Source organism: Rana temporaria, chromosome 7 (genome assembly GCF_905171775.1).
Source record: "Rana temporaria chromosome 7, aRanTem1.1, whole genome shotgun sequence".
Taxonomy (NCBI): domain Eukaryota; kingdom Metazoa; phylum Chordata; class Amphibia; order Anura; family Ranidae; genus Rana; species Rana temporaria.
Window position 1 is genome coordinate 61,009,915 of NC_053495.1, and position 26,112 is coordinate 61,036,026.

Genomic DNA, 26,112 nt, shown 5'->3' on the forward strand with positions numbered 1-26,112 from the left:
GGCCCATTAAAAAAACACCTCCCTCACTACATGGCCATAGGCATACATATATTAAATATGCACGATTGCCTGATTAGTAAACAGTTATGAACCAACATAAATGCTCAAATAAGCTCAATGACAAACAATGCCTATGTGTTGTACATGGCAAACTGTATACGGTTTCTTTTCTTGGATCAGGATGTAGACAATATTGAAGAACTGGAAACCGTTGGCCCTATTCTTAGCGCAGAAATCACAAAGTGTAAAGATAGTTGACATGCTCATAATGCATGCTTCATAAAGCTAATCAAATAGCAAAGCTGGATGCAGAACTAGCAGGGCATAGGAGACTGAACAAATGTAGCTAGTCAAACATTTATAATCCCTCCAGTTCATCTTCACCTCAACGACTATACCCCAAGTGAGTGGGGTGAAATGCAGCGGCATGGCTTAGGACAGTGTTTTTTTTTTTTTTTTTTAACTTCAGTCCTCAAGGCACCCAAACAGGTCACGTTTTCAGGTGATTTGAAGTTTCACTGGCTGAAAACATGACCATTTGGGGCACCTTGAGGACTGGAGTTGAGAAACACTGGCTTAGGAGCAGTCTTTCCTTACCTGATGGACTGGTGGCATACCGCATCCTTTTATTCATATGTGCTCTCTGGACTAGGCATTTGATAAGCCTGAACTCCCCTAACACTGTGGAACCTCACACTTGTTTTATTCGTTATTGGAACACCTTGTGCGGCGAGACTGATGTTCTCTGGCTTAATAGTGGAAAAAACGAACCTTTACAACCCCTTTATTTTCTAAATAGGTTCCTTTAAGCGAGTGCATTGTTGGTTCACTTACCTTTTCCTTCCATTTCCCTTTTAAATGTTTTTTTTCTTTGTTTTCTTTGTCTGAATTTCTTACTTCCTGTTCCTCCTCAGTAAGGTGTTCAGTAAGCTGTTCTAAATGACTTTCCACCGCTCGGATGATGGTGAAAAGCTTACCGAGGAGAAACAGAAAAGTTAGAAATTCCAACAAAGAAAACAAACATTTAGAAGGGAAATCAAAGGAAAAGGTAAGTGAACCAACAATGCACTAGCTTAAAGGAACCTATTTAGAAAATAAAAGACGAACCTTTACAACCCCTTTAATTCCATAATGGGGATATGGCAGCCATACCCATCGTAGGTGTGTACCTGGAAATATACCTTAAATATATAGCTAAACCCCATTGTACATGCATAGTCCTACAAAGAATTCTCTAATGAAAACTATATGTAAACAGGGTGGAAGCAAAAGTTCTTCAGCTTAAGGCAGACAATAGAAAACATGAATATGAACAAAACTCGGCTAAGCCAAAGTAAAGCATTAGCGAACATGTTGGTAACAGTCAGTGCATCCAGGAAGCCAAGCTGAGTGCCATCACATACTGAGTTCATATCTCAATCATATAGATGGGAGAGACCTACAAATAATTTTGTGAAGCCCTCCTGGCTACATGAAAAAGGTTTGTAATAATATCAATTAAAGTGGTGATATTTTATTTTTATGCCTCAAGAGCCTCACTAAACGGGACCCCCTTCCACCCCTAGACTCCATAGGCTGCTCTGGCTATTGTTCGACCACTGGTGCCAAATAGAAACCAGTGGTCATAAGTACATGCCTATATTGTTTGCACTTTGTAGCAGACAAATAGGATGGGGGGTGTCAATTGATTTGAAAATGGGAACCTTTTCTTTATAAACCTGCAAGGAGTTGGCTTTAAAGCCCAGACAAAAAAAAAGCCTTGAGGTACACTTCCTTCCCCACGACTGGCTGGTGAAAATGTTTCTGCAGTAATTACAGAATGTCCATGGACAGGCATTTGTCTCCTGAACTGTAAATTATCTTAAGATGGAGATAAAGGAAATATGATAATGGATGATAAACACTTAATAGAAAAACTCAAACTTCAATAACTAACCCAACAACAGTGTAATAAAGTGCAACTCACCAGTTGCCAGACTGAAAATTAAAATGTTCTTAGATATGGGAGCTACATTAATATTCAACAAGTGCAGAAAATGCTTTTTGATCTTGCTGGAAATGCAGTGTCCTGGTCACCACCTGAGATGAGCTGGAAGCAAAATTGTTTTATTTCCTGTATAAACTATTAAAATGGAACTTAACTCCGTAACACCAAAACTCTTGCCTCCGATTTAAAAAGTGTAATTTTTATTTTATTTTTTAACTCTGGCCACCCCTCTCCTCCATTTCCACCTAGGGACACACAGTGGATGGACAGCAGACCTGATGGTGCTTCATTTGAAGAGATATCCAGCTCAACGATGAAAGGGATGTTGGTGCAGGACCTGGTATGTGAAAATGGATCACAGTAAGACAACACTGGATTCAATGGTGTGCAAGGAGGAGGGGAAGGTAATTAGGAACACTGGTGAAGATTCCTCTTTAATCCCATTATTCCCCAACCTGAGTGACAACCACGGCTCCCCTCAATAGAAACAGTTGAATAACGAGTATAGCTACTCAGGGCCAAGAAGTGTGTTTGCATGATTACCCAGAGAGGAGAAATGGTAACAAATAAATATTGTCTTGTGAAAATTGCACTTCTGTGTTCCAAAAAAATAAAATGTCCAGCCTTTTCTGAAACTCTAAGCTATTGCTTTTGTCAATAAAAACAAAGACTCAGACAATGGTGAACTGATATTTAAAGCACAAACCTATTTTTATATATTATTGCAGCTTGCCGATCATTAGATGTGGTGGCTGTATTCCTTTTCTATTTTTAGGCTTTTTCCCTTCTGCGATCACCTGGTGATCTGGTCAGTAACACTCCTCCCAAATTATTGTTCTCCCACTCTGGATGAATGAGCACTTGTTAACCGGAGCAGCCGCTGTCAGCTCACCATTAATTTAACCACTTGCCATCAAATCACATATCAGTACGTGACTGACTGCAAGTGATTATACCAGGACAATGCTTGAAGCTGCAGGCATCCTCCAGTTATTTTTTTGTCAGGAGGTGATCAGCTTTAATGTAAAAAGCCATCTTAGCGGCTAATTAGCTGCTGGACAGGTTTTACAGGTGTATGTCTGTTCCCATACTAGACTAGCAAAAGAAATAAAAAAATTTGCTGGGAGATAATGTAAGACATATAGGTTTAGTTCTTTATCAAAGTCGTAATCAAGGATACCTAAGTTTAAATGAACAGCACAACTCCGACAAAGCCGACACCACATTAGGAATGACAAAAATCCTTTTAGGCTGGAAGCACAAGTTAGCATCCCCCGCCCCCCCCGAAACCTCAGTAAATTAGAGGGGGTATAAATGTGTTATATCATGCCCAAAGAGCAACCTTAAATGGTGGAACGCTCTTAACTATAGGCCAAGTCCTGCAAACACAATAAACTCACATTTAGCTAAATGTCAGATATGCCTAAACCCAGAAAACAAGCTATTGTTCATTGGTAAAACCCAAATGGGACCTTACATGAGTGGTATTTGCAGAGATACTTTTCACAGGGTTAGTTCCAGCTCTTCATGGCACACAAAAGGTCTTTGTAAAAGCAATTATTTTTGTTAGAATGGCACACATTTAACAATGAGAATCAATAGCCACTTTAGAGGTGATATCTGCAATATGCCACAGAAAGAACCAAGCTGCCACATAAGAATATACAACGAGTCATTAAAAATTCTGGAAGGTAATTTAAGAACATAAATGAAAGCCCCTATTTATCATTACAATACATTAAAAGAAAAGATCTTAAAATGTAGCCTTTGCCAGGTGGAAAAAAATAACTGAAATGAACACAATAAGTAATGTACAAACCCAACAGTACAAAACTACACATTGTGTAAAAGTAAAATATTCTTTAAAATAAAATGTCAAACACTTTTTTCTTAAATAGCATGGTGGTCTTTTCGGAAATGTTAGGGAACTAAAATTTTTACCTAAATTTACAAGATATAATAATGAAAGTCCATGTCCAATTTGCCGTTACATGGTGGACAATCACTTGTTGACTTGGCATTTCAAAGTAAGACCTTGTGAATTAATGTTACAATCCTGCCGTGGGTGTACTTCATTCTTTGCCTTTACAGTGAGCCAGGATTCAAAGCCACAATGACTGATCATTGGTCGCCATAGTCATAGCTCAATAGTAAAACTGTGCATTTGGATTAGGCTGATGTACACAGAACTGCAGGACAGCTGGGAGTGTGCCGCTTCTCTCAAGTACATAGTGGTGAGGGCATGTTCAACTTGTTGGAGGGACACATGAATTGAGCAGTCAAGTTCAACAACCTCCTGCTGGGGCCACACACGCCCCTTGAGATTTTACTTTATGCCTTTGCCCACCGCGGCGTCTTCCACCTCCCCCCGTCTTTGGCTGTTGATGAGAGAAAAAAAAAGTGGTAAAGTTTGTATATTAAGCTTAGGTTATTCTTAAAACAGTAGCAAAACTTCATTATAAGCTTACCTGTAGGAAAACAAAATCAAAATAATTGTTACAAGGCTTACCTGCAGGTAAAATGAATATCTCCTAAACATGTACTGTTTTAGAAGATATTCCAGTGAGCAGCAACTGATGCCACTGGGGCATGCACTCTGAAGAAATGGCATACCCATGCCTTAAACTGACTCCTGTGCAGGAGTGAAGTCATCGCAGCTCAGCCAGTCAGACAGACAGACAGCCGAACCCACCATATCCAGAAGGAAGACCGGGTGAAGATGGAAGCTGTCAGTGGTGACAGCACACTGCTGGAGGGCTTCATTTTAAAGGTAAGACTCTCATAACGTGCCAGTATATGATGCATAATAGCACATTATAACATTACCTTGCAGGGGAATATTTATTGTTTTACTTTCCAAACTTTACTACCACATTACTGGCACAGAGCAAGGCTTTGCTCCAATTATCTGACTGCTAGCCCCTAATAATTTGAGGTAAGATTTGATGCCACTACTGGCCTTCTCACTGCTTGTTCTTAGAGGCTCTAACATGAGGATGCAAAAACTCTACCTCTAGGCACATAGAAAATGAAAGTATAAATCCTGGTTGACTTTGACTTTACAAAGTTCAATTGAACCAAGCTGACGCAAACAAACCATTTCCATCACTAATTGATGCAGCCACTGAGTGTGCTGTAACCTACTGTAGCATCATTAGCTACGTCTGCCTTAATGCTTCTCAGCCATTCAGGGAAGTATTGTATTTTTATTAGTGAATACAGGACTTCCTCTGATTGTCTAAGGTGGAGAGGCAGGCAGATGATGTCACAATCTCCACTTCAGCCATTTAGAGGAAGTCTTCTATTCACTGATAAAATACAAGGCGTAAATGCATTCAGTCCAAATATATGGTTTTGGCAGCAGGCAGAAGTCCCCTGTACTGCTGTGGAACACAGAGCTGCATTCTGCAAGTAGCTCATGTATATTATGGTGAATCCAACAGCCATATCAGTTAGGATTGGAAATTGTACCACCTAAAGTAACCATTTAAAGTAAACCTGGAATTTAAAGCAAGCCCCTACGCAAATGTACCAAGCATTCCAAAGACAGAACAACATGAGTGGGGGGAACTCCCAATGGACTCTGGGAAAGGGAATTTACAGAGTACAAAAAAAAAAAAAAACACAAAACACCAAAACAGGCAAACCAGCACAAGAGGAAAAAGCTAGAAATAAAATTAATGGCTACTGGCAGAACCATTGAACCAAATCTAGCATCTAAAATGATATATGATAAGTCAGCCTTATGAAACTTACTGAATATACAGAAACCAAGTTGAAGCCTTACAGATCCAAGACCAAAGCCTGATAAGTAATGCCCAATGGGGTGGGCTTTAACAAGAAAAGTAGGCACTTTATCTTGCATTTCATAGGCCTGCACAATACTCTGTAAAATTCACACAGAAGTAATGGACACAGAAGCCAGAGATCTTTTGTAGATCTTCAAAAAACGGCAAATAAAAAAGCATCAGCTGAATAGAGTGGTAAACCCTTACCACATCCAGGAGGGGGAGAGACCGTTGGGGGGTAAACTACAATATCCTTGAGGTGAAAGGCAGAGACCACCAAGTAAAAAGGAGGTCCTTGGTCTTAAAGCATTTATATAAAGAGAAAATGGAGGTTCCTTACAGCAAAACGCTGATGAAATCAGACACCCTTCTGGCCGAAGTGATGACCAGAAGAATGGCACAGTATAACATACTGGATTCAAGTCAAAGTTCCACATAAGTTCAAATGTTTTTTTTTTTTTGCAACATTGACTAGAAATGGAGTAACACTGACTAGACAATTAACATTGACTGTAACACGAACTAGAGTGGGGGCCCCAACTGGATTGGCATCCCAACATGTGAAGCCCCTTGAACAAAGCAAAGTCCAAAGCGGCACATTCGCAGCAAGAGGATGCAAAAAAAAAAGAAGGATTGGCAAGACATGGCAGACACCTGCCCCTTGATGGTAACAAAGGGACAAATGTCATTCTACCAACTGAAGGGAAAATAGTCCAATGAAAAGGCTGCATGGGAAAGCCTCCAGACTCGCACCAGTGAAAGCAAGTTTTTCACATGTTAAATCTTGTGAAAGGTAAATTTAGAAGCTTCAAGACTGGTTGGGATAATAAAATTCTAAATGCCTATCTCTAAGAACCCACGTTTTAACAGCTAGGATGGTAAAGCCAGTAACCCTGTGGATTGGGATAACCAATCTGCCTGTTCTCAGAGAGGTCACAGAGCATCAACAGATGAACAAGGGCAGTGTACCAAATTATCCAATGCCAATACAGAACTATGTGAACAACTTTGGTTATGATCCTTTGACCAGGTAAAATTTCCAGCAGAGGAAAGGCATAAATCCAGGCAAACTGAATGAATGCCTCACCCACAAATGTATACAGGGGAACGCTCCCCAATACTTAAGCGAGAAAATAAAACCCTACGTCACCAAGCGCGTGCTCCGATCAACCAACCAAAACCTTCTCCAAATTCCTAAATCCCGCTACAAATCGAAGGGAGAACGCAGATTTTCGGTCCAAGGACCTCGGCTCTGGAATGCTCTACCCACTACCATCCGCTTGGAGGAAAACCATCGGGCCTTTAGGAAAAAACTAAAGACCCACCTCTTCTGAAGGACCGGTACGACTCTGGATGTCAAGCGCCTTGAGGCGATTAAGTTCGCATTTGCTGCGCTATATAAGTCACTCACTCACTCACTCAATGCAAAGCTTCTTCTGATTGACCTAGTCCAAGATTGTGGCGTCATCAGCCCTAGTGCCCATTTCCCCCTGTAGGTGGCAGTATAACTCTAGGTTGTTTAATCATCAAGCCGATTCCCCTCAAATGGACAGCAGAGAAAACAAATTAACAAACAAAAAAATAATTCTATCAGGCATCCAGTCCTGATTTTTTCATACAAGAGATTTAAAAATGGCTAAAATTATTGCAGGGCTTCACAGCATTCTGGGAGGGTGCTAGGCAGAAACCCTTGTGCTGCTCCCTGACACCAGCAATTTTGTTTTGAAAATCAGGTCGCACTAGTAGAACAATCACCAAGATCCAACCTGTATTTCCGACAGGAGAAAACTTCTGGTGCGTGTATATTTTTTATAAAATTTTGTAGCAAGCCAAATGTGGAAAAAGGGCAATAGTTTGGAGACCATTGCTGTAGTCCAATGATGCGGGGGGGGTTGGGGCATGGTTTGGATATCCTAAACCCAAATTGTCATACCTGTGCTTGCAACCCTGTTGCTCCAGATGCTGCTCCAACAGTGGCTGCCAGAGGGACCTCCTCCACTGCTGCGGTCCCTGGGTTTGCTTCATCCTTCTTTCCAAGCGGACTCTTTTTGGTAGACTGCATCTTAACTTGCTGTGGCTTCGAGTTCATTGGCAAGTTGTTTGTGCTTTGTAGCAACTAAATAGGATTACAGAAATGTATTTCCTGAAATATAGCGAATTCAACTAAAAACACTTTATCCAATGCAAAATGATAAAATCAATTATTGCGATTTACTGCTATGCACAACACAGACTGAAACAAGACTTAAAGACTGGCATGTTACAAGGAATAAGTTCACTTTAAAAAAAAAAATACATGCACATTTCATGTAAATACACACACACACACACACACACACACACACACACACACACCATTTTCATATTTTTTTTGCATTTCTCAAAACTTGTGGCAATTTTTTTTTTTTTTATAAAAATACACAAATATTTAAGACTCACCATACCTAGGTGGATGCAGCATCGGTCCGATGCTGCATCTGTCCCTCGGCGCTTCTGCACTGAAAACTGAGTGATCGAACACCGCCAATCGCTCAGTTTTCAGAGGTCCGTGAGTAGAGAGCTGTAGACTGTCACAACTCTGTTCCCTCCTCGCTCATTGGAGTGCTGGGCTGTGGAGAGGGTGCCAGCTCAGGCTCTCAGTGGCTGGCTGAGAGGCTGAGCCGGCTGTCAGTCCAGGCACCTGGCGGATCCAGACGCCTGTCGCAATGACACGGTGCCTAGACTGATATCCGTGACGAGTGCAAAACGAACTGCACTCCTATGATCCATAGAAGTGCAGCCAAGTGAGCTTTGGCTGGACTTCTCCTTTTAGTACTTGTACATGTTTGCTTTACAAAATGTGGTAATTTTTTGGACGTTTCGCCTGTCCTGGCATCTCAGGGCCTCAAAAAATGTGGTAGGCTGTCAGGAAATTAGATGCAAAAACATATGTCCCTTAAAAGTCTACAGCCCAAAACACATTTGGTTATTGTTCCCAAGTATAGGGATACTACATGTGCGAGACTTTCAATGTTTGGACTGATTATGTGCCAAATGCATATTGTTCATCACAAACATTGTTTTTGACCCAATGTACTGTAAATGCTCACCTCTGTACAAGTGGTATATAAATGGTCAAGACACAATTCTGATTTAAAGAAGCACTTTCACGAAAATGTGCATATAGCGCTTGGTTTAATCTGATCAGTGATCCCATTGCAGATTAAAAACGCACCTCATTATACATTATATGTTAATGATGCATGTAAGCTCCAAGTTGGACTGGAGCCCAACTTAAGCACGTTCCTGTGAGGAGAGGTACAGCCAACACGGAGGTTCTGTCCCCTCTCTAAGCTGACTGTTCTTGAACAATCAGCACTGCAGGACAGTAACAGTGCTGCCGGCTGCTAGAAAACACAACTTCACAGATCACACAACCCCAACAGCGCTGATTGTATATTCAGGATAGTAAAAAATCATTAGGTTCTGCAAGGCTGTGCATCCATCTGTGGCTGCTTGTAAACACAGACAACCCCAGTAAATCGAATAAACAGCAACACAGCACTGATGTTTTACAGTTATGAACAAATGATCAGAGCTGTTGGGGCCAGTGCGGTGTATGACCCAGCCCCGCAGCGCTGCCTGGCAATTCAGAACAGTAAATGATTACTCAGAGCTGTGGGGTTCATGTGGGCTATCTGTTGGGGCTGTGTATTTACCAGTAGCCAAAGACAAAAAAACACAGGCTCCGTGATCTGGAGAGAACAGCAGCGCTGATCTACAGAGTGCCCCCAGTTTCCGAAGACCAGTCACTCCATACCCTTGCTAGCAGCACACACAGCAGGGTCAAACCATGTTGCTTAGCAACAAGCAGGACAGATTTCAACAGGACCAAGGGCTACATGATGGAAGTAGTTTAAAAACTTTGCAAGACTTTACGCTCAAAACAGTTTAAAGGAAAAGGCGTACAGTAGAGGTCTTAAAACTATAAAAGTTAAGAAAGATTTTGTTAGAGTAGAGAACGTTGTAATACATGGCGACTAGAATTAGACGTGTAAGGACACTGAGGGTATTGATTGTGGGTACAGATATTGATTGTTAGTGGAATCACAAGTAGCAGGGATGGCAAAAAATAAAAGTCTTTCCACCGCTAATTAAAATTAGAGGAACTGCAGTCTGCTCACATAATTTGTAATAAAAAAGAGATTTTTAATACAGCTTACCTGTAAAATCTTTTTCTTGGAGTACATCACGGGACACAGAGCGGCATATTCATTACTATGTGGGTTATATGGAGTACCTTCAGGTGATGGACACTGGCAATCTCAAACAGGAAGTGCCCCTCCCTATATAACCCCCTCCCATAGGAGGAGTACCTCAGTTTTGTAGCAAGCAGTATGCCTCCCAAAATGGTCCCCATAAGAGGGGTGGGAGCTCTGTGTCCCGTGATGTACTCCAAGAAAAAGATTTTACAGGTAAGCTGTATTAAAAATCTCTTTTTCTTTATCGTACATCACGGGACACAGAGCGGCATATTCATTACTATGTGGGATGTCCCAAAGCAATGCTTACAATGAGGGGAGGGAGAACATCTTCCCAAGACAAAAGGATTTAATTTAGAGATATACTCAAATCATAATAAATCCAACTTAGTTGAGAAAAATAATTTTTAAATTTAACTCAAAAAAGGAGCCTCCGGAATCCGAGGGTCTCAAACTGCAGCCTGCAGCACTGCCTGCCCAAAGGCTGTATCAGTATTCCTTCTTACGTCCAACTGGTAGAATTTTGTAAACGTGTGGACAGAAGACCAGGTTGCCGCCTTGCAAACTTGAGCCATAGAGATCTGGTGGTGTGCTGCCCAGGAGGCGCCCATGGCCCTAGTAGAATGAGCCTTTAATGATAACGGAGGAGGCAACCCTTTCAAGCCGTAGGCCTGAGTGATTAACTGTTTAATCCATCTCGAGATGGTGGATTTTGCAGCTGCCTGCCCCTTCTTGGGCCCATCCGGTAAAATGAACACCACATCTGTTTTCCGGATCTTCTCTGTAGCTTTAAGATAGGCCTTCATGGCCCTGACAATATCCAAGGTATGCAGCAACCCTTCCTTTCTGGAAGTAGGTTTAGGGAAGAAGGATGGTAATACCAAATCCTAGTTTAGATGAAAACTGGATATAACCTTCGGTAGGAAGGAAGGATGAGGGCGGAGAACGACCTTGTCCTTATGTAAAATAAGATATGGTTCCTTACAGGATAAGGCTGTCAGTTCCGATACTCTTCTGGCGGAAACTATGGCGACCAAAAATACTAACTTCCTTGTCAGTAAAACCAAAGGAATTTCAGCCAACGGCTCAAAAGGTTGTTTCTGTAAACTTGACAAAACAAGATTTAAATCCCACGGACAAAGCGGGGATTTAACTGGAGGATTAATACGCAAGACCCCTTGAAGGAAGGTCTTAACTAGCGAGTGGGTGGCCAGCGGCCGCTGAAACCACACTGACAAAGCTGAAATCTGTCCTTTGATTGTGCTTAATGCCAGTCCTTTATCCACTCCTAGCTGGAGAAAACGTAATACTCCATCGATGGTAAACTTGCGAGAAAGCCATCGCTTGGACTCACACCAGCCTACATAGGCCTTCCAGACCCTGTAATAAATCACCCTAGAGACCGGTTTCCTGGCTCTGATTAGGGTAGAGATTACTTTCTGAGACAGACCTCTACCCCTGAGAATCAGGGATTCAGCTTCCAGGCCGTCAAATTTAGATGCCGTAAGGCAGGGTGGAGGATCGGACCTTGCGATAGCAGGTCTGGCCATAGAGGAAGAGTCCAAGGGTCTCCCACTACCATCTTCAGGATTAGTGAATACCATGCCCTTCTGGGCCATGCTGGAGCTACCAGGATGACTGGTATGTGCTCCATCCTGATCCTGCGCAGCAGGCGGGGTAGTAACTGGAGCAGGGGAAATGCATAAAGAAGTTTGAACTGATGCAAAGGGCAAACTAACGCATCGGTTCCGCAGGCTCTGGGATCCCTTGTGCGGGACATGAACCTGTCTAGCTTCTTGTTTAGTCTCGATGCCATGATATCCACGTCCGGCACTCCCCACTTCTGGCAGAGTGTCTGAAAGACCTGTGGATGCAGAGACCACTCCCCCGGCAATAGAGTCTGGCGACTTAAGAAGTCCGCCTGTAGGTTGTCCACTCCGGGAATGAATATAGCCGATATGCAGGGCACATGGGCTTCTGCCCACAAGAAAATCAAGCTCACTTCTCTCTGAGCGGCTTGACTCTTGGTTCCCCCTTGGTGATTTATGTATGCCACCGCCGTGGCATTGTCCGATTGTATTCTCACCGGGAACCCCTGCAGTTTGGACGTCCAAGCCCTGAGGGCTAGTCGGGCAGCTCTGAGCTCCAAGATATTGATGGGCAACTGCTTCTCTGCCGCTGCCCAAGTGCCCTGGCGAGTGCAACCATCCAAAATTGCTCCCCAGCCGATCAGGCTGGCGTCTGTGGTTACTATCTTCCAGGTCACAGGACTGAACGTCTTTCCCTTCAGGAGATTCTGAGGGTTTAACCACCAAGATAGACTTTGCCGGACTCTTGGTGAGAGTGGCAAAGGAATCTCCAAGGCCTGAGGCCTCTAGCTCCATGCTGACAGGATGGCTGCCTGCAGGATGCGAGTGTGGCTCTGAGCGTACGGTACCGCCTCGAAGGTGGCCACCATCTTGCCTAGTAGCCGCATACATAGGCGAACAGTTGGCTTTCTCTTGCTCAGAACTATTTGTATTAGCTCTTTGATGGCCTTGACCTTTAATAGAGGTAGGAACACCTTCTGTTCTGCATCCAATCTCATGCCGAGATATTCCAGCTGCCTTGTGGGCCGAAATGCTGATTTGTCTCGATTTAGGACCTAGCCGAACCTCTCGAGGTACTGAACCGTGAGGGCGACTGCTCGTTCCAGGCCAGGAAACGAGTGGTCTACGACCAAGAGGTCGTCCAGGTAAGCCAGGACCGTGACCCCTTGGGTCCTTAGATTGGCTAGGATTGGGGCTAGGACCTTCGTGAATACCCGGGGGGCCGTAGCCAACCCGAAGGGGAGCGCCACAAATTGGAAATGACGCTGAGCCACCGAGAAGCGTAGAAATACCTGATGTGGCTGAAAAATTGGCACATGAAGGTAAGCATCCTTTATGTCTATGGACGCCATGAAGTCGTCCTTCTGGAGCACGGCGACAGCTGACCGAATAGTTTCCATCCGGAATGAGCGGACCTTTAGGTACGCATTTACTCCCTTTAAGTCCAAAATTGGCCTGACCTCGCCGTTGGGCTTTGGGATGATAAACAGGTTGGAGTAGAACCCCAAGCCCTGTTCCTGGACTGGTACTTCTACTATCACCTTCTGGCACAGCAGATGATTCAATGCCGCCATCAACGCTGCTCCCTTCACCGGGTCGCCTGGTACTCTTGACTCCTGGTAATGAGGAGGAGGGAATTCTGAAAATTCTAGTTTGTAGCCCGTGGCCACGGAAGACCGTACCCAGCAGTCGGGAATGCTGGCCTCCCAAACTTCTGCAAAGAGACGTAGCCTTCCCCCCACCATCGTGGGTGGGGGCGCCCCTTCATAAGGCCGACTTGGGGGCTGGCTTCGCAGGCTTGCGGTACCACTGCTTCTTGCCCCCAGTGGCTTGGCCTTGTGGCTTATTGTTAAAGCCTGATCTTGCAGGAGGCCGTCGATACTGTCTGGTATTAGAGGGCCCCTGTCCCGGGGAGGGCTGGCGCTTAAACGCGGGCCCTCGGGCTTTCTTCTTGACTGGCAAGAGAGTGCTTTTGCCGCTTGATATAGTCTGAATATATCTATCCAGATCTTCTCCGAAGAGTCGTCCTCCATGGAAGGGAAACCCTACCAGGAGCTTTTTGCATGGGGGCTCAGCCTCCCAACTCTTCAACCATAAGAGCCTTCTCATATGGATTAGAAATAAGGATAAACGTGATGCCTGCTGGATGGAGTCCTTGATAGCATCCACCGTAAAGCGTATAGCCCTCGGTATATCCGAAAATTCCTCTGCCTGCTGGGCAGGGATAAGTTTAAGCATTTGCTTAGTCTTATCTGATAATGCTTGGGTAATTCCAATAGCAGCCACAGCGGGCTGAACTATCGCCCCTGCTGAAGTAAAGGAGGCTTTCAGTAATGTTTCCAAGCGTTTATCAACCGGATCCTTAAACACCTGTACGTTTTCCACCGGACAAGTTAAAGATTTGTTCACATAGGAGATGGCTGCGTCCACTGCCGGGGGCGCCCATCTTTTGGAGAATTTCTCTTCCATAGGATATAAAACAGAGAATTTTTTAGGTGGTAAAAAGACTATCTGGCTTAATCCAATCCTGAAACATGACCTCCTCGAGTAGAGGATGGATCGGGAAAACTGCGTTGCTTTGAGGCGTTCTTAAAGAGCCTAAAGCTGAAACCGCCGATACTTGAGGTTCTGGTATGGGTAACTTAAATGCCTCATGGACCATGTCCGTTAAGGCCTGAACCCACAAACTTTCCCCTTGGGAGGCTGAACCAGACCCCTCAGTATCCAGATCCTCGATCTCTGAACCACCCTGGTCCAAAGCGTCAAGTCTATCCAATTCCCCTAGGGAAAGGATTTTTGTGTCTGAGGGTTCTTGCTCGGGTGACGGAGACCTAGTCCGCTTTCTACCCGATATAGCCTTAGCTATCCTTTTTGCCATTCTTTTCTCTAGTTCACCTAAAGAAACAGCAAGAACTCTCTCAGTGACAAAGCCGGGGTTGGACTGACCTGGATCAGCCCCAGCACCAGATCCCCCAGGTCCCATCAAGGCGTGCCCTGATATGTCCTGTGGGGAGAGCAGCGGCATAGCCGTGTCTGAGCCCTCGGATTTTGCGGGGGAATCCCCACCCTTTGTACCCTCTGACCCAGAAGGCATGGTACAATACCGAGGTACACCTGCTATCACCCAGCCACAGACGTAGCTAAGGGGATCTGTCGGTTTGGGAGCGATAGAGACTAACGCCCAAACTGAGAAGGGAGATCAGCAGTTCTTTCCCTTCTTTTTTTTTTTTTTTTTTCGAAGAGGAAAAGAAACCACTCTGTCTCCCACTAAGTATTGCCAATAGCCATCTGCTGAAAAAAGGAAAAGAAAACCTATCTGTAGGTTTGACAGTCCTTAGAAAAAACTGCAATTCTTCCTTTCGCCACCGGGTGTCCTCGGCGTGCTCCGCTCTGTGTCCTCCTCTCCTCTAGCTCAGGATGACACTGAGCTCTTGGCAGCTAATGGAAGGACCTCCCCTTCCTTTATTTGTGATTCGCCGCCCACAGGGACGCGCCCCCACCACGAAAACGGCGCGAAAATCGTTTATATCTCGGGCACGCGCGCGCCCGTCGGCGGGGACCATCACACATGGAGGAGGACGGAGCAGCGCAGGCACCCAGGCAGGTAAGCCCTTTAGGTAGGTCACACACCTTCTTTTAGCATGGGAAAAAGACTCCCCTCTTACAGAGATCCCACACCTAGCGCCAGCAGCCCAGCTAAGCAACACTTACCAGGGAGGTCACATATTACTGGGGAAAAAAAGATTGAATCATCCTGTCTCTGTCATAGACATAGTGATTCCTTGCCAATGCAGAGCATACCCAGGCCTGTCCCCCTGTACACCCCCTTAGGGAACCTGCTAAGAACCAAGTTCCGCAAGCTCCCCCAATACTTACCTGCTCCATCCGCAGGACTTTTGCACAGCAAGAGGTCCAAATCTTCCCCCATCTCCGTGGGTGGGCGTCTAACCTTCAGGCCCTGGTTTCCTATGAAGGAGCCACTGTCCTGGGCCCATATAGCACCCCTGCAACAGAAACATTAGGCCCCCTAGAGGTTTCCAAGGTTCTGGGCCCAGGGTCCAGCTCTCTGAACAGAAAGCATTATGGGCTACACCCCAATGGTTTGGGGTCCGGGGGGTTGGCTGACCACTTTAGCAGCTGAGGCCTTTTGGACAGAACCGGTTAGCCCACCTTAATCCCGAGGGGGATGTTGGAGGTAAGCTAAACCATGACCAACACCTAAGACACTGCGAAAAAACTGAGGTACTCCTCCTATGGGAGGGGTTATATAGGGAGGGGCACTTCCTGTTTGAGATTGCCAGTGTCCATCACCTGAAGGTACTCCATATAACCCACATAGTAATGAATATGCCGCTCTGTGTCCCGTGATGTACGATAAAGAAAACATCTTTGCCATTCGTAAGCTTCCCTCCAATTACTTTGCATATTTTATATGTATTGTAATTCTGTACCTCGCCAAATATGCTGCAGAAATCTCCCTCCACCAAGTCCTGGCTGCAACCAATTTTAACTGCGAGCAGCTTAAGCTGCTGCTTGATTCACTTCCTGGATTTACACAGAAGCACACCTCCACTTTGGCAGCTCTCATTAGCCCTCTTATGTATCACCCCCCCCGAGAGAGAGAGAGAGAGAGAGAGAGAGAGAGAGAGAGAGAGAGAGAGAAGAGAGAGAGAGAGGAGAGAGAGAGAGAGATGCATGTCGTCATAAGCCTAGGCCTTTTTACCAGACAAGAAAAAGGAAGTGGGCTGTATAAAGCAAGTTTACTAGCCGAAAAAATGGTTTTACTATCCGAAAGTTTAAAACAAGGGCAGAGGATTTAAAAGAGGGAAAGATTAAAGAAAATGACTGAGGTTCTACTTTAAATATATATTCTAAAAAGGCACAAGAATAATTTGGAGTATTTAAAGATATAATAATGTTTTCTTTAGCTAGACCTTGTTCTGCATACATCTCATCAAAATACCTTAGTTATTGTGCCCACGCTTTCGTTCGACCCTCTCTGAATACAGTCGCTGGTCTATGGTGCAAGTACTCTGGTGTTTTTATGAATCTGAAGTGGACTGTAGCCTTGTCTCCAGTGCCAAGCAGTCACGGCTCATACTGAGGAATGGTGGCTGTTTGACGGATACTGCCACAATGCACTGAAACAGACATTATTCCATCAGTTACTTAGGTAAACAGAATAAAAAACTAATTCTCTATAAAAAACTTTAGTTTCACTGCTACCATGTAGTGAGCTTCAAGTGTGGTCAGCATTGTGTGTACGATGCGGATTTAAAATACAAATTGCAACCAATTTTTCATTAAACACACAAGGTAACAGATTACACCGGGGTGGAGGAGCATTAAAAACAATGAATGATCTTACTGGGAATTTGAGAGAGGCAGCTGTGTCCACATATATCTTCACAAAAAAAAAAAGACATAATTTTAATAGCGGGTACACAATCTGTTTCTCCAACACTCAGTGGATGTCAACAAAAAACTATAGGTAGGAAAACACCATGGGAGCACTACTGAACCAATAGCTGCATCTGATAAAAAGGAAACGCTTGAATACCATATTGTTGAATTTGCAGAGATGACCAGGTAACAGGCCTTGTAGACATGGACTGTATGCAACAGAGCAGAATACATTCATGGCCAGTCAAGTGACTGCTCTCCTCTGATCTTTCATAGCCGGTCACGTGACCGCTTTCTCCCCCTTCAAATCTAAAGCTGCACTCCGAGGAGGCGGCGAGCAGCCAGGAAGAACGAGCTAATAAGGCATTTACAGGCATCGGTTTACAAGGACACTGACACAGGTGTAGAAAGGATCTACAATAAAGGGGGCTGCAGTGATTATATTTTTAACTTTAGGAGTATGCTGGCAGGGCTGTCCCAGTAAAGGCGGTGATGTAATTGGTTGAATTACAATTCAGCCATTCTCTGCATCAATTTTCAACACCCCTAGTATGTTGTGTGTGTGTGTGTCATATCGTTCTTATGGATTGGAAACAAAAAAAGTGCTTTTATTTCTGCCGCCAGCCTCCCTTTCCTTTTACAATACTTGGTTCCAATACTGACTTCTGGAGATATGACCAATCTAAGGCCTTTAGAGGTCTACACTGTTTGATGGACACTGGCAGTCTGGGGTGACCGATCCTTCAGTAGGTGGTTGTCCTGGTATTCCACGAAGGGAATACCCTCCTATCGACAAGTTTAGGGCAACCCCCTCATTGTGAGGAGGGCTTGCTTTCTGGACTTGGCAGTTTGCTAAAATTGGAGCCTGGAAGCCTGAGTAAAAAGGGAAAGGACTTCATTTCAGGAGCTGAAGGTTTACCAAAAGAGCTTCAGGCCTTTTCTTGGGTAAAAGGGTACCTTGTACCCGCAAGACTCTCTTAAACTAGGTGTTGTCCAAGTAGTCACTGAAGAGGCGTTACTCCTCAAGAGAGCACACCGAGAGATCAAAGGGAACTCCTCCTCTTAAGAGCCAAAAGGATTATATGCAGACCTTTAGCTTGCTTTTGTTGGAGTAGACATTACTCTCATTCGCAAGACAGCCGAGCATGAGCTGGCACGGCCTCTGACTCCATTCATTCCTATTGTGTTTGATCTGCCATGCAAATTGAGAGTTATTGAATTAGAAGTACTCACAATCTGTAGGTAGGGTTAGGCTTTCTGTTACCAGTCACTGTAAGAAGCAGGGACCCAGGAAGCAGAGGAACCAGCCCGCCATATGTGTGCCATGTGCAGTGAATCTGCACGAGGAGGCTGCTGCATAGCTGCACCTACGCCAAAATCCATACAGGAGCACAGGATACACAGCAAAAAGGCATCCAAAAATGTCCCAAAAAATTATGTAGAACTTTTTTCCAGTCTTTCCATGCTGTAAGTTTTGTTTTGATCATGTCATTTTACAGATAATTATGCCCTCTAAAAATACTCCTGAAGAAGCGGATATGACCGCAAAACATGTTGAGAAGATATGGATAAACCATGTGATAGAGTGTAGACCATAAGATCCAGATATTGGCATCTCTATGTAATTATCCACTCAAGAGCAGTTTTCATGCTCATGTCAAGGCACAATAATGTTTTATGGAAATTATGTAATAAAATAATGTTTTTAGATCATTAGTGTTCTTGGTATCCGTTTGGGTACCATTAAGTCCACATAGCCTCCATATCAATTTCTTTATACAAAGATTCTAGAACAAAGCTACTTTTAAGCGGTTAAATAACTATTGGCACACATCTAACATTTACTCCCATCACCAGTTGCCTTCTTGATAATGGTACCGAGTTAAAAATATGAAGATGCATGTTCCTTAAAATGCCATGCAGATGCTTGTTAGACACTAGGGATGAGCTCTGGCATATTCGCACAATCCACATGCAGAGCCCGCCAGGAAGTCGGCATGGCGCTGCGCTAAGTGCCGACTTCCTGGTGGGCTCTGCACGTGGGCTGTGCGAACACACCAGAGCTCATCCCTATTAGACACAGGTTCTGCAGTTAAGCACTTAACCAAAGTGGCCTCCGTCTGTGTACAGACAGAAAATAAGAGATGACACCAGAAAACCTCCAGTAGCCTGTCACAACTGGACTTAATGCTACAAGCATTTGCTCCAAATTCTATACTGAAGGATGAACCACAAGGGCAATATCTCTTCTAATAAGGGGCATTGACCAGTTGCAACAGCCAAATGGGGTGAAAAGCAAGGCATGCTATGAGAAAAGCACTCTAAGGAGACATTTAATCATTGATCGTAGGGTATGTTAATCTATTCTTTATGGATTCAAAGTTGGGAATAGCACTGGTAAAAGCAACTTGCTGATTGTCTATTTTCAAGTGGTGCTCACCAAATCAAAAATGGCCAAACTTACTCTAGTTTTGTGAGTATGGCAGATGACTGCCACTCTTTGGAGGCAAGCTTGTCAGGCAATGACCATCAATTCAAGAATAAGTCTCACTGGAGACTCAATTTAACGGATAACTGCTCAGATGCCTTGAGTAGATCAGGGTGCAAAATCTGTAGAAGCGTTGAGTATGCTTATTTCGTAATGCACTTAAACAAAAAAAAAAAATGGCCCTCAGTCTTTCCTCCAGATTGCAAGCTATTCTGAATAGAAGCAGCTTATAAAATGTCCTATATATAAACCTGCGCCAAAGAAAAGAATGAAAAATTTTAATAAAACAAAAAAACATTTGATTATTTCTAGTTATGCGTGTCACTAGAAAACAAACCTATAGTGCAAGTTTCTCAAATTTAAGAGCAAATGTTGAAATATACTTTAAATATATGTCAAAGCACTGTCCATAAAATATTGAGTGTTCAAACCATAAAGCGGGAGTTCATTCCGAAGAAAAAAAGTTAAATTAGATTGATCTCATTTTGTCAAGGGAATCGGTAGTTTTTTTTAAATCCGAGCAGTACTTACCTGTTTTAGAGAGCGATCTCTCCGCCGCTTCCGGTATGGTCTTCGGCGTTCCTATTTGATTGACAGGCTTCCGACGGTCGCAAACATCCGCGTCACGAGTAGCCGAAAGAAGCCCGAACGTTGGTGCGGCTCTATACGGCGCCTGCGCACCAACGTTCGGCTACTTTCGGAAAATCGTCATGCGAATGTATGCGATTGTCGGAAGCCTGTCAATCAAGTAGGAACGCCCAGTCCCGCAGCCCATACCCGGGAAGCGGCGAAGAAGATGCATCTCTAAGTAAGTACTGCTTCGATTGTAAAAAAAACACCCGATTCCCCTTGACAAAACGAGCCTAAATCTAATGTTAAAAAAAAAGGTTTTTGGGTGAACCTCCACTTTAAGTCACAACCCCTGAAATAAGTGAATATTTAAAACTACCCATCGCCTGGTATCGTGGACTGATTGTTTGTAGGGTGATGCAGCACCAAGGATCTCAGCTTCAAACTCCCAAGATGCTTGAGGGTTAAGGCGGGGGCGAAACCATTACCATGCCCTTTCTGATAGAGGATCGCTTATCTGCAGAACAACAGAGAAATGCAGTTTTTTTACTAGGACCATAACAGCACAATGTTCTACAGAGGATTTATAAAACCAACATATAAAAAAAAAAAGTATGGGTGGGCACAATAAGAAAATACAAAAGCAGAGAGATAGTTACATTCTTGCCATGTTCTAGGTTGCATGATGTATTCATGTAAAACATACTAGCAGTTAGGCGTCCTGCACACTGACGTTATAAAAACACCAGTAGTGCTAGCTATAGAAATAATTTTTTGCAGGTGGCGTTTTTTTAACCATTTGTGTTGTATAGCAAAACTTATTCTCACACAAAAGCTTACGGCTCAAAAACGCTCAAATCCAAATTAGCCCCTTTTCTGCATTTTTCAGCGTTAAAGCTTTTTTACAGCTGAAAATTACCTCTTCAAACCCACTAGCTCTTTTTCCAGCCAGAAAACCCCTTGCCAAAAAAGTGATAAAAGCCTGTGTGCACATGGTCAAATAGGATCTGCTGGGAAGTTTACTGCTGCAGATAAAAAAAATTCCTGAAGCCAAAAACAGCAGCTAAAAACATCCAATGTGCATAAGGCCTTAAATGTAGTAGAGATAATGGAAACAATTGTGTCTTAGTGTGTACAGAACTGCACCAAGATGTACAGATGCAGGTATGCAATGTAGCCTGCAGTCTCCAATGGGGATGTTCTCTGCAGAGAACATACTAAACTGGTCCATATAGGACTCCTGAGTTCAAATGCTCTCCCCTATTCATTGAAAGAGTAGAGCATTACTTGCTTTATAGTCCAAAGCAAGAAAAGCAGTAAATACGTTTATAAAACATGTGGCTCGGCTTAAAAAAAAAAAAAAATGTGGTTGCTTTGTTAATCATTTCAAGGCAGCACTGTTTCTGCGGTTAGGCCACACCACTGCATTCTAAACAGGACCCTTCATATAGATTTGTGGTCCATGTCCTAGTGACAATTTACTTGAGTGCAGCTGCTTCTCTTCTCCAGGTCACTGATCAGGAAAGAACAAGATGCCCTGAACAAAAAAAGCAAATCATATCCCTATGTATGTTGAGCAAGAGGTGAGAACAACCTGACTAAATGGTTTATGACTGCCTACATCTGACAAGGAACACATGGAATCACAGCCTTTGTACGAGTCTCAGGGGTAGTCAAGGGTATGTGAGAGGAATTCATGTTTATTTTTTCAGAAGAACGACAATTTTTAATGAAGCAGAGCTGTCCTCAAAGTTTTCTTAAACTGGACAGGGGGCCTCTAACCAAAACAAAAATAAAAGTTTTAGCTGCAGTTGCATTTAAAGATCATACTAAACAATTGGGCTACAAGTAAATCATGCCTTTGATTAAACAATAGTAAAACTAGAACTCATGTATGTTATTAGAGACATGCAGAGATAATAGAAAAGAGATCACAATGATAAAATACTACACTACTATGGTGGCATCACAACATTGTTGTACCTTCTTAAGAGCAAAAGATGCCGTCTGACCACCTCGTACTTCTTTGACAGGCATGCGTTGCGATGTATAGACTTCACTGCTATAGAAGTAAAGTGCCAAGAGGGTCAGTCCTAGGAGCTTAGATCATTTAGCCTAATCAGTCCTCTTAATGTTGTCCTGAAACCACTGTGCCCACACCCTGTGGAGGGGAAAAAAAAAAAAAAAATCAAATTTTCCAGTACATAAATCATAACGATAGCTTCTGTGGATAGATAGAGATATATATATATATATATATATATATATATATATATATATATATATATACATATATATATATATATACATACATACATACATACACATATACACACACACACTTACTGGTACAGAGTAGGTATCATCAATCTGGAACTCTGCAGGTTCTTCTTCCCTTGAGCTGCATCGGGGAGACAGCAAATTGAGGAACATTTTGAGCAGATCCATGTTTTCCCCTGTTACATTAGAGATTTGAAAGATCGGACACATCCTGTAAGAGGTAAAAAAAAAAAAAAAAGAAGAAGTGAGGTTTTAACACAATATGCCAAAAATTTTTTTTTTAAATAAAATAACAAATAAGTTCTACATCTGATCTAGAAAAGGAAACTAATACATTTAACTTGACTGTAAAGCCATATATTGGGAGTGCAGCATAGGACACAGGCAACATATTCATAGACCCTTGGTTACAGGCTCATACATTCAGGTGATTGAACACCGACAAAGCTTTCACAGACACGCCCCCCTGAATGTCTTCACTATAACCCTAGTTCACTCCGCAAGTCCTCAGTTTTGTAGTAGGCAATGTAAAGTATCCAAGGAATGAAAGGGAGAGATTGACCCGTGTCCTGCACCTGTACTCCAAAATATGGCACTTACGGGCACGTCTAAATTCCTTTCATCTTAAATCGTACCGTACAAGACTTAAGCAAAAATAGTCACAGCTCCTGGATGGCCCCAAGCAAAGTATGAGAAGGGTGGGGCAACAACAAAAGAAAACTGGGTCAACACACCCCAACTACACAGTGCAGCTGCAAGAACTTTCAAGCCTCATCCCCAAAAGATTGCACGTTCCACCAGGTAGACCTTTGCAAAAAAAAAGTATACAAAAAGGGAGGACAAGGGCGTGGGCCTACAGGAAACTACCACAGACCTGGTGGAATGAGCGGGTAAAAGTGAAGGAGTTTCTTCCCTGAAGGAGGTCCTCTAGAAATCATATTTTAGACATTGAGCAACAATGGACTTGGAAGTGGGGTGCCCCGAGGACAGAACAAACAGGGAGTCAGTACTACTGGACAAAGCTGTTGATTTGAAGTAAATAGCGCCGACTACAGCCAAGCAATGAAACACGGTATAAGGATGGTAGGACTGTTCTCATTGAGGTAGAAGACTTACTACTTTAAGAAAGGTTGGGCATAACACTACCTTGACATTGTAAAGAATGAGGAACAGGTCCTTAAAAGTGAGCCGCCAACTCGGACACGTCTGACAAATGGAACAACAACCAAAAAGGCCATGTAAGACAGATCACCCAAGGGAAGATCCTTGATGGTTCTCTGTCTGTAAAAAAAAAAAAAAAAAAAAAAAAAAAAAAAAAAATCGCTCTTTCGAACCCAGATTAGGATTCCAAGGAAGCACACAGTTCTGCAAGGGTGGCTTGATGCGAGATACACCTTAAATTATTATTTTTTCTTTACAAGGGAGTGCAAAGCCAGAGGTCCTTGAATAACAATGGATTATTGGCGCTGTCCAAACGGGGTCTGCTTTACAACTTCATTTAGAATGCAAACACCCTAGACCAGAAGTGTGTCAATGTCTGGATCACCAAGTGGGAAAAAAAAACACACCCTAATGCAGCCACCACAGGACCCATTAGCAGCAATATATTACATTTCAGTTTTTAAAACTGGGATAGAGATCCGCCAAGCTAGTAATACATTTGTTTGGCTTGAAAGGAGCATGGGTAGGTCCAAGAGAAGGAGCATTTTTGTTGGACAAAAGCAACAAGATGTTGTGTTGGGTAGTTCTCGAAAGAAATTAGGCGATTGATACAGTCTTTAAGGAGGCTACCCTGGAGGCATAGAACATTCACAGAGAATCTTATTGTGGGATGTCGGATGCCAAATTCCAAGCGGGAGCTATGAGAGAAATCTTTTGCTTGGGATGTGTCAAGGACCAAACCGAAGTATGTCAAGTGAAGGGGAGGCTGGAAAGCAGAATTAAAGCGGTTGTAAACCGCATATATAATTTTTTCTTTTTTTTTTACCTGCAAGGCAAAATGCATAATCAGCTATTATGCACCGCATAATAGCTGATTATGAAATACTTACCTCAAAACGAGGTGAACAACACTTACCTGGTTCACGCCGAGCGAGATGTCATCTTGCTCCGGCGTGTCTTCCGGCTATCGCCGCTCCAGCGCTGTGATTGGCTGGAGCGGCGCCGCTCCAGCACTGTGATTGGCTGGAGCGGCGATGACGTCACTCCCGCGCGCATGCGCGCGGGAGATTTAAAATCGGCAAGGTCCGGCGGCTGCCGGATCTTCCGCCGTGGATCCCCCCTGCACATGCGCCGCCCGCATTGCGAGGGGAATATCTCCTAAACCGTACAGGTTTAGGAGATATTCTTTTTACCTACAGGTAAGCCTTGTTATAGGCTTACCTGTAGGTAAAAGTGCAAATTTAGGGTTTACAACCGCTTTAAAGAAAATTAACCTACAACCAAAAGGTCTGGAGCACCTGAATAGTCATTTGGACATTTGCAGACAGCTGTAAGGATGAGGAGTCCTTTAGGAAAAGGTTGACTAGATAACCTTCTCAGAACTTGGGGCATCCAGGTCACAGGTTAAGAAGATGTGCCAGGACCTTTAAAAAATACGGAGAGCAGACAGGCCGAAGGGCAATGCGGCAAACTGGAAATGACTAAAACTGCAAAGCACGAGAAAGCACTGATGAGGTAAATAGGAATATGCAGATAGGAATCTCGGAGTCTATGGATACCAGGTTTTCTTCCTTGTCTCAGGAAGGGAGTTACCAACTCTGCAGCCTCCATATGAAATTTTGGAATTTGAAGGCATTTGTTGAGGAATTTCAAGTCTAGAATATAACAAAATACCTTTCTTTCGTTGGGCTTTGGTACTGTGAACATGTTTCAATATAATACATTTTGAACCTGCCTTGGGGAGGTACTGGCACAACCATTTCCTGGCACAAGAGACAGTACAGCGTATTTTGGAAAATTCTGACGGTCCTTGGGTAGTTTGATTAAAGTAATAAACGTAGAGTTTGGAAATTTACTTGGTACCTTTTTGAAACCCCTGATCAAACCCACCGGTCAGAAGTCTGTAAACCAGGGAGGCAAAACAAACACCCTCCCCCCATTCTTAGGAACTAGGGTGTCACTTCACGAGAACAGGGCTTTGAGAAAGATTTTGTGGGCAAAATGTGCTGAAATAAGGGTTAAACCTAGGTTTTGAAGATTAAGCTTTGGTTGAGTGGTTAGGTTCTCTGCATTTTGAGCAGGTAGCGGCTCCTGGGGGTGTGGGTTGAAATATCCCCCTGTTGAAGCAAAAACTTCACTTCTGCGACATCATTGATGAACTGTTCAAATGCCTTCCCAAAAAGATGTCCCAAAAAAAGGACATACTGTATATGTGTGAGGCTTTTTGCAGGCAGCTTCAGCTGTCCAGGCTTTGAGCTGCAAGATTCTGAGCACGTGAAGATTAGAGACGTCCTGTCAAATGTGTCATGCATCGTTCCAGGGCATCTACATTGAAAAAAAAAAAAAAGGGGGGCAGAAGGTAACCACTGTAATTGCTTCATCAAAGCATGGTCCTGGAATGCAGGATCTTCTTGGTTGTTTACTACTCTAGTAAAAGTAAGCTACAGCTTGACGCACTGAAATTGCAGTGAGCCACACACAGGGCTGGACCTGGCAAAGTAAAGAGCCTTCAGAAGCGTCTCACACTTTATCTGCAGAATTTTTGAATGAACGAACTCCTTCAATCGGTGCAGAGCAGTGAGATGTTTAAGACAGACTGTAGGAT

General features: G+C 43.5%; 1 protein-coding gene across 1 annotated transcript in view; it reads right to left on the minus strand.

Annotated features, from left to right (window-relative positions):
• Positions 1 to 3,120: 3,120 nt before the first annotated feature.
• Positions 3,121 to 26,112, minus strand: part of GTPBP1 (GTP binding protein 1) — a 109,800-nt gene continuing 86,808 nt past the window's right edge. Inside the window, 12 exon segments of the mRNA XM_040359466.1 lie at positions 3,121 to 4,365; positions 7,709 to 7,891; positions 16,569 to 16,588; positions 16,591 to 16,746; positions 20,446 to 20,473; positions 20,475 to 20,495; positions 20,497 to 20,541; positions 20,543 to 20,583; positions 22,040 to 22,108; positions 22,111 to 22,203; positions 22,206 to 22,227; positions 22,413 to 22,557. Of these exon segments, the coding sequence (XP_040215400.1) occupies positions 4,273 to 4,365; positions 7,709 to 7,891; positions 16,569 to 16,588; positions 16,591 to 16,746; positions 20,446 to 20,473; positions 20,475 to 20,495; positions 20,497 to 20,541; positions 20,543 to 20,583; positions 22,040 to 22,108; positions 22,111 to 22,203; positions 22,206 to 22,227; positions 22,413 to 22,557 (916 nt within the window). The 3' untranslated portion in view covers positions 3,121 to 4,272.